Source organism: Brachyhypopomus gauderio, unplaced genomic scaffold, assembly GCF_052324685.1.
Source record: "Brachyhypopomus gauderio isolate BG-103 unplaced genomic scaffold, BGAUD_0.2 sc305, whole genome shotgun sequence".
NCBI classification, from domain to species: Eukaryota; Metazoa; Chordata; class Actinopteri; order Gymnotiformes; family Hypopomidae; genus Brachyhypopomus; species Brachyhypopomus gauderio.
The window spans coordinates 20991-29961 of record NW_027507126.1 but is presented as its reverse complement, the minus strand read 5'-3'; the positions used below and the strand labels follow the sequence as shown (position 1 = coordinate 29961).

Here is an 8971-nt window from a genome sequence, read left to right as displayed (position 1 = left end):
TTTTCTGTGTGATGTGGCGTTCTTGCATGGTTTCCATATAACATGGCAACACACAATCGGTCTTCACCGATGTTGTTTTAAAGGAAGCGTAGCTATACTTTGCCATAGTGATAGCATTTCCTCTAATGTCCACATCAACATAAAATAGATTCATGTAGACATTAGTCGTTTACTATCCTGCAAAAAACAAACACACAAAACAGCACACACGCCGTGCACGTACACACAGATGTTCAATGACTGAGTGCTGAAAGGGAAACACAGTAATCAGAACACCTGGTTATGGCATCACTGTGGATTTAAAAGAACTTGGCTGTTGTGAGCACGATCGTGTTCTGCCTGGACCTGAACAGAAAGGGAATGATTCAAATATGTCAAGCCCCCCGAGTTGCTTTCGAAAACCGACACCATCCAGCGCCCTTAGCTCAGATTCAGGCTGAGCCGAGAGCCTTTTAGCTGATAATAGTGCCGTAGTCAGATGTCCTCTAGAACACGGCGTGGTATACAGACCAGCAGGACTTGGACTCACATCTGTCCTCCACACAAACACGAAAAAGTGAAAACACAGCATATAACATTTTGGGCTGGTTAACCAGACTCCATCTAGAGTGTTCTGCATCTATAGCGGCCTTTCAGTGCTTGTGCAGCTATGTTTCATTTGACCAGGAAGCCTGACACTTTGCCTTGCTCACATTTGCCCAGAAACACACCCCGACTCAAGAAGTGTGAGGAGCCAGAGGAGAAGAGCAAAGAAAGAATGAAAGAAAAGACCACAACACCGCTCTGAAGCTTCAGAATATTCCAGAATTTACAATCAGTTAATTAATCAATTACATGAAGGATCAATGGAAAAAATTAACTTCTCTGTTGAAAGCCATTTAAAGTCCACAATCAAATCTACTGGGGAAAACCAAAAGATGTTTAGCAACAAAAAGTCTAAAACCACCATAGTCTGACACGTTTCCTTCAGTGAGGATCTGAACGCAATGGAGTGTCTGCTGCTAAGTGACAGCGTGATCTGTATTCATGTTCCCCAGCTAACATGAAAGGGCTGACAAAACAAACAGCATTTTTTTGTCTACAGAAACACAAAAAGCACAGCCAATACTTTCTCTGAGGTTAAAACAGAAAACGTCTCCCTCACAAGCACACTACACCCACACCGGGCTTTGCTCTGAACAAGAAAAAAAAAAAGCTTGTGTATAAAGAAATGAACTACACATTAAATATGAGAGATGTTCCCCAACCAATTTGCTCATTTTTAACTAGCGGGTTATGATGAGGTAAATATTTGACATTATTAACAATCTACTGTGTGAATTCAGCATGGTTCAGAGTGAGGTACTCTTCTCAGCATTGGACGTCAGGAGTGAGAGATGAGAGAAACCAACATAACACTGACAAAACAGGTGCTGCTTTTATTAGACTCCTAACAAGCTTCAAGTAGATCCCAACTGTGGGTACATTAAGTATCTTTAGTGCTGCCAAAACCTTCCGAAACACACGCTAACGTAAACAGGTATAAGCACCAAATCAGAGGAAAACTTGTTGGAACTCACGATGCCTTCGTGAACATTTAGAGACGTTACGGTGATGCAGGACTTGATAGAGATGTACTCCCATGAATATACTTTACAAAAAACTAAGAAAATTACCTTTTTACTAAAGCACTCACATTTTTTGTATATACTGTACTTGTTTTTTGTCAAGTTTGTGACGGACACGGTTGAAACAGGAGACACAAGCAGAATGCTGAGACATTAAGGTCTTCCTTTCCTTAAAAAGAGTGGCATACAAAGAGATATCTGAACAACTTTGCCTGTAACTTGACAATAAAAATAATAATACCACAGACATGACACAGGTGTGTCAAGTGACTATATTAAACGTCAGACTTGGCTTGTTTGGGGTTTCAGTAACATTTATTAGGCATTCATACTGAACACTATTATATGAACCCTCCTATATGGTAAGTCATGATTGATAAAACCGTTTTTTAAGACTCGTGACAAAAAAGACCAGGTGTACGGCCCCTGGTCCTGTGGTTAGCAATACGGTGTAGGGTTCCTGGTCCTGTGGTTAGCAATACGGTGTACGGCCCCTGGTCCTGTGGTTAGCAATACGGTGTACGGCCCCTGGTCCTGTGGTTAGCAATACGGTGTACGGCCCCTGGTCCTGTGGTTAGCAGTATGATGTTGTAGTGTTTCCATGAGAAATCTGATGTGATTCAGGCTGTAGACCAGTCAGGTTTGACCGACCAACCAACCAACCGCACCCCCTTAATTATCTTACTGGATGGAACAATAAATATCACAACAAAGTGGTATACAAAAAAAAACCAAAAAAAAACCTGCTGAAAAAATGATCACAAAATTTTGGGTATCGAACACTAAATCAACATGTATTGTACAATCATCATTTGTGGCTTGCACATGTATACACACACACTTTTAATGAAAGCTCACGTTTACATTTAAAACACTTCACATGCAGAGCTTTACACCTGTGGGCTCTCTTCCTCTCTCACACACACACACTTCCAAAAGCAGCTGCTTACTGATCAGGCACACAGAGTCTGGAGAGCTACTCTCTGTAAGACTGCTGACTGTGTCCCCATCACAATGTTCAGTGCACATGGCTGGTTTAGGCAGCGTCTCACACCACAGTGTTTCAACACGCAGCCCGTTTCAGGCCTGTAGCGGAGGACGGCGCGGGACGGGAGATTTACACCATATTGCTAAGCGTGTCCCTGGAGGTCGGGGAGCTTTGCTGTAGGGCGGGCAGATTGGCCTGCTGGCGTGGGCCCGCTGGGCCCGGTGGGTTTCCTTCAGGTGAGAGAACGCTCTGCTCCTTGGCAAGGTAAACGCAGCACACAGTAGGGGGGAAGTTCACTACCATCTTTCTCCCTCTCTCACACACATTTATTAATTTTTTCCTCTCTCACACACACACACACACACACACACACACACACACACACACACACACACACACACACACACACACACACACACTTCTTGCTCGCGAGTGTGAGTGTGTGTGGTCAGGATGTCGCATCCAAGTGCTGATGCTCTGTGGTTTCCACGGTAAACACAGGGAGGGGATGGACACCCTCCCCTCCTCCACCTCTCCTCTCCTCCCCTCCTCCACCTCTCCTCTCCTCCCCTCCTCCCCCTCTCCTCCTGCCAGTCCTGTCCTCCTCCTGCCCCCTGGGTGGGGCGCCTCACTTGCCCAGCCGCTGCTCACAGGCTGCGTAGCTCCTCAGGGCACCGAGGAAGTCCTCGTACGAGACGTCTTTGTGGGAAGGCATCGAGCTGGAGGAGACAAAGACAGACCCGGCGTCAGACACTGGAGACCGAGACCCAGGACGCCTGGATGCTTAACAGAGAAGGGGCGGCATGAACGCCGCTGCAGGGCCGAGTGAACGTGGGCGAGCCCTTCCCACGGCTTCCTGTCCACCGGCCAATGAAGCGTCCAAGCTCAGCATGGCCGAGTGGATCCTGAACAGAGGCGATACAGCACCATCGTGTGGTGAGATGGGGGAAGGTTCAGAACAAAGAACTTCAGCAATTACGCATCATGCTATGTCTGTGTGTCGCGTGCCACTGTTTTCACAGCTATTAAAAAAAGCCCTTGCATGTTTACACATTTAGAGTTTGGCCTCGAGTGAGATGTTTGTGTTTAAAAACCCTTTCCTAATGAGTCACGTTCTAGACAGATGTACACTGTTGCAGATGTATTATCCACATAATTCTGTAACTCTGTAAACAAGCAGATATCAGGCATGAATACAGAACATTCAGGAGATACACCTGCATATCATATCACTGTGTGAGAAAGTACCTCCTCCTATTGACGGACGGAGCTAAATCTGTCCGTCAATCAATAGGAGGAGCTAAGCAGAACTTCTGCTGAAAGGCTAGTTGGTTCGTGATAACCACAGAGGCAGGTCTGCGCGGAGGCAGGTCTGCGCGGAGGCAGGTCTGCGCGGAGGCAGGTCTTGCAGGTGCGCCCAGACGCAGTGCGACACTCACACAAACTCGCTGAGTCTGATGTGCCAGGGCAGGAAGCCCAGCGTGCTCTCCACAGGGCCGAACTTCATCACCAGGTCCGGGTCGGGCACGTCCTTCGATTCTGTGAACACAAACGAGCTACGGTGAGCCGAAGGGCGAGAGCCTGGAGAGCTTCCGGAACACCAGCGCTCACTATTCTGCTCGTGCCTGGGTCACTCTCGCTCTCCGGGTGAAGGACAAGTGCGTCTGGCGAACGCCGCTCCAAAGTCTTATTACACGACTGCTTTATTTAGTCAGGGTCCTTTCAATGTAAAATGGGTGGTCTTTGTGTTAAGTAAAGTTTACGTAAAGTTTAATGCAAGCTTTCCTCTCAGTAGGCACATAGGCGACGTTCCTCCCACACTCTGTTATGTATGGGATTGTAAGGGTGTCTGTGTGTCCCATTTTCCTCGTTACACCCCAGGTTCTACCTCTGACCCTCCGGTCCATTCCGGTTCATTATCCGTGCCGGGATCAACGACTCACCGGGGAAGGGGAAGGGGACTTTGTTCGGTTGTGTAATGTTTGTAATTTCGTCACTGCCTGTAATTTCTGCTAGACCTTCTGATGTGACTTTGGCTTTTCCTCGTGGTTTATGAGTTGTGATTTCCCCTTTCAATTATGGTCTCTTGTAATATATTGTATATATCTGTATAAAGTAGTGGTGCTACATTTTGCTGGTAGGGAGTGGCTGCCATTTTGTTTGGGTGTGGGTTTACCTGTTTTGTGAGTAGTTATAGTATTGTCTGTTTCTTTTGTTAGTATAAGTGTTTAACTTTTGTTTCATGCGCATTTTGTTATGTTGGCAATGCCACTCCTGAAGTGATTGCACCAATTTAGTTCTGTTTTGTATTTGGTACACCTAACATTCCATCAGTAAACCGGTGATATATTAGTAAGTCTTTTTTTTTTTGTCTGGTCTTTCCACTCCATTCTTCATAATATACCTGTTCATATTCCAATACACTGGTATGGCCTCCTAGCCTAAATTTGCATGCATCAAGACAGTTTACGTGGGAATCCACTTTGAAAGCTTTGCTCATGTATGTCTGATTAATGCTGTGGATCCATGACAGCGGCCAGTCACTAAAACGTGTTCTGGGACACCAGGTCCACTCCCAGAGTCCTCAGGTAGGACAGATGAGTCTCATATTACTGCTCTGTTTATTAAAGCTCTGCTGAATAATACTAATTTAGCACCACACAATTTTCAGTTTTTCATAACATGTTCTCTTGGTCTTTAAGATAATACACTGTCTCTTTTAACATGGCAACTGGACAGCTGCAGAACCCCAGAACAGCTGCACTGCGACTTCATACAAGGGCCTGTCTCATAACCGTCTGTGTGTAACACACACACACACACACACACACACACACACACACACACACACTCTTGTGCATGCGGGAAAGGGGAGAAACAATTATAGTCCTGTTTAAGATTCCCATTACAGAAGCTCACATTTGCCAAACGAGTGACATAACCTCATTTTCCAACGTGATTCATATTTTACAGATGCAGAGTAATATGCAAACAGCTTCTCATATGGGTTTTGCTAGTAAGTTACAGAATATTGCCAAAACTCACACTTAGGATTATGTATGTGTCAGTTACTTTGTCATAAACTCAACACCACTGTACTAAAAGTGATTTTGATTTACAACAAAATAACTTTCTTAATTATTGATTATTAAGGGTTTGAATTCCTTTATTTTATCACGCATTGCTGTCTGGAAACCATTAGGGGGCACTAGAGTGCACTGTGCCAATGAACCAATGAATCTTCACTCAAATGCTCCTCCAGTCTATTCCTGCCATCAGCCACAGGTCCAGTTGCCTGTATCACCTGGTAAACCGCACAAGCTTTCCACAACGAAACTACAATACACACACGTGGGACACTCACCCCGCAGTAGGGAGTCCAGCAGAGGGACGCTGATGTCTGTGGACGTCCTCTCCTTCTGCTCCACAGCCCTGCACAGATTCTGGGCCGCCCGCACGATGCTCTGCTTCCCGTCGTCTGGAGACAACACCTTCACCACCGTCTGGCAGGACAACACTGTACACACACACACACACACACACACACACACACACACTTTATAATCACAGAGTTAAAAAAAACTATATCATTCTAAAATTTACATTTGCATCTCAAACAAACTGCAAATCAGTCTTAGTTATTGGCAGGTGGCTGACCCTTTCATTGGACATTAAGTAATTAATTGACAGAGTCCTGTAACCAATCACACACCTGTTTAGCTTTTTATGATCCCTCACCTGAGATGTGAATAAGAAAATTATTACCTATTAAAAAGTTCTTTTAACAGTTTTTCAACCAAAAGAGTACACTAAAACACACTGACTCGTTTACCCAAGCCCAGGATTATATTATCATATCATATTGCACCCCTTGAGCTAAGGAGGTTTAAGGTCCTTGCTCAAGGACCCAACAGTGGCTGCACGTAGGGCTGTCGCGATAACCGCAGTATAGCAATACCACGCTATTGACGAGAAAATCGCAACGTACGGGAATTAACCGCAACAACCGCAATATTGGTGTTTTTTCCCATGCGAGGGGAAAGTGCCTATGCAAGAGTTAAAGTCATTTTCCCATCAACCCCCTGTTATCATCCGGTGCGGCTGATCAACAATCCGTCTCCTTTTTTAAAGATGGAAACTACGGAAGATGCTCTGGTCAAAAAACAAAACGCGACTTCGCAGGTTTGGGAGCATTTCGGGTTCAAGCCAAATCCACGCAGAGGCTAGATTTCCTCTGCTCTCCCACAAGTACATGTGCATTTGTGCAACAAGCACACCATCAGAGCGAGTTTTTAGTACTGCCGGGAATATTGTTAGCCCTTTCCGCTCCTCACTGAAACCACATAAGGTGAATATGTTGGTTTTCTTATCGCGCAACAGGGACGTGACAACTTAGGTTTAAGCTGAGACGTTATTCTTCTGGTTAAGGAAAGATTTTGTTTTATTGATTTATTTATTAAATTCTCTTTTTGTGTTTAAAATCTCGTTTAAAATATTTACCCTACACTTTTAAGAAAGCGAAAGAGCATGGGTTCTTACTGCATCTCATTTGACTTCTGTGTTCTCTATTTGACAATAAACACATATTTAACTGCTCTTAAAACTGTGTCTTCTTTGCAATTTAAAAACAATAAGAAACCCTTTACAATAAAAACAATAAAACAATTACATAGCTCTAAAATTAAGATTTTAGATGACAAATGACACATATCGCGTCATACCGCATATCGCGGTGTTGAGCCACCATAAATAACCGCAGGGGAAATTCTTTCACCGCGACAGTCCTAGCTGCACGGCAGAGACAGATTTCAAGTTACAACCATCCGACTGATAACCCAAAAACCTATACACTAGGTGACCACTTCCCCATATAAAACAAAACCATTTTGTGCACGCGGTCCTTGTTCTGAGGGGACCGGGTACTGGGCCCACCTGGATCCTGCTGCTCTGAGCTGTGGTTGATCAGCTCCAGGGAGGACCTGCAGTTCTCCGAGCCCAGGAGCTCCAACTGCTGCTTCACTATCTCCTCCATCAGCTTGGCGTTGTTCCTCCTGAAGACCCCTGCAAAAAGCAAACAGCAGCAGGTGGGTGCAGTGAAGCTCCTCGCACAATGCAGAAGGAGAAGACTGAAACGCTGATGGCCGAAACAGCTCAGTTAGGAAGCTTTCGGTTTACCATCTGTTGACACCAGTGACTGAGAAACAACTCCAGACACCGCAAAATCGCACTTTCCATATTCCACATTGCAACAGCTCTCAGGGAAGCTGCCATAGCTGCTCAGGATGAATTTTAACTTATGAGTCACAGACATGAACACTATGACAATCATATTCTTGACGTCAAAAGCTCCTTCAGACTGATCCATCCCATAAGAGGAACATGACTCCATGAGCATGTCATCAACATGTGCTTCCGAGTTGTGTAATCTCAGTTAAAGGGAATTCAATTCAATTCGGCAGTTCAGTCCACATTCATGCACATATTAGAATTTCCACATTTAATATTACAGACGATGCCACTCTTATGACAAGCTAAATAATTTCATTCACAAAAATGCCTGTTCCTCAGAATTAAGATACTTTACTCATCCCCAAGGGGAAATTACAAAGTCTATATAACTTAGTTCAGAACTCTCCTAACAGAATAAGACCAACAAGTCAACAAGGCAGTAACAGGTTACCAGACATTTTGAGCACAACACAACTATACAGTCTAATCAGATCAACTAAGAACTTATGTAGAGTTTGAGATTTCTGTATTTATTTATCTCTTTCGTTGACCGTTTCTTAAATAAACAGGTGAATCAATCTCACCCTCATGGTCGTACACGCTGACATACGACACCCCCACCGCCATGCACCACACCACCAGGGTGGCCACGTCGCTCAGCTGCTGTCCGTCCTCCACCACCAGCAGGCCAACGTGGACGGGCAGCTTGTCCGGCGCCCTCCCGTCCGTCCCCCAGCGGCGACCGACGCGTTTGCCCGTCCTCTTCTGGTTCGGGAGGCCCAGCGCCAGCGGAACCAGCAGGGCGGCCGCGGCGCGCCTCCACAGCCGGCCGTGCCACCTCCCGACGCGGCCTCGCAGCCAGGCCACTACCGCTCGCTGGAGCTGCAGCAGGGCGTGTAAAACCCGCCATACGCACTCGTACACTAACGCCATGGTTTTAAAAACGTGTTTAAAAGCGCGTTTCCCGCTTCAGAACCGGTCGGGAGGTGAAACAAGGTCGCATGTTAACCGTCGGTGTTTAAACGCGAACTTCACACACACTGTAATGAGCCATTTTACATCACTGCCAACACCTCAACCTGCCAGCCGCCATCTTCACCGACCTTTACACTTTAAACTCGAGGTGTTACGTGGAGCTCCGTGATTG

General features: G+C 45.6%; 1 protein-coding gene across 1 annotated transcript; it reads right to left on the bottom strand.

Annotated features, from left to right (window-relative positions):
• Positions 1-1438: 1438 nt before the first annotated feature.
• nus1 (NUS1 dehydrodolichyl diphosphate synthase subunit) lies at positions 1439-8954 on the bottom strand. The gene is made up of 5 exons (XM_076995974.1): positions 8409-8954; positions 7528-7656; positions 5960-6112; positions 4035-4134; positions 1439-3314 (listed from the first exon to the last, which is right to left on the bottom strand). Exons 1-5 carry the CDS (start codon positions 8755-8757, stop codon positions 3224-3226), a joined length of 822 nt encoding a protein of 273 aa, XP_076852089.1. The 5' UTR covers positions 8758-8954; the 3' UTR covers positions 1439-3223.
• Between the last annotated feature and the right edge of the window lie 17 nt (positions 8955-8971).

Coding starts and splice junctions, on each gene's coding strand:
- nus1 (XM_076995974.1), bottom strand. CDS start 8,757: ATGGCGTTAGTGTACGAGTGCGTATGGCGGGTTTTACACGCCCTGCTG. Junction 7,657..8,408: donor CAGCGTGTACGACCATGAGG/GTGAGATTGATT, acceptor TGCTTTTTGCAG/GGGTCTTCAGGAGGAACAAC. Junction 6,113..7,527: donor CTCAGAGCAGCAGGATCCAG/GTGGGCCCAGTA, acceptor GTGTGTGTACAG/TGTTGTCCTGCCAGACGGTG.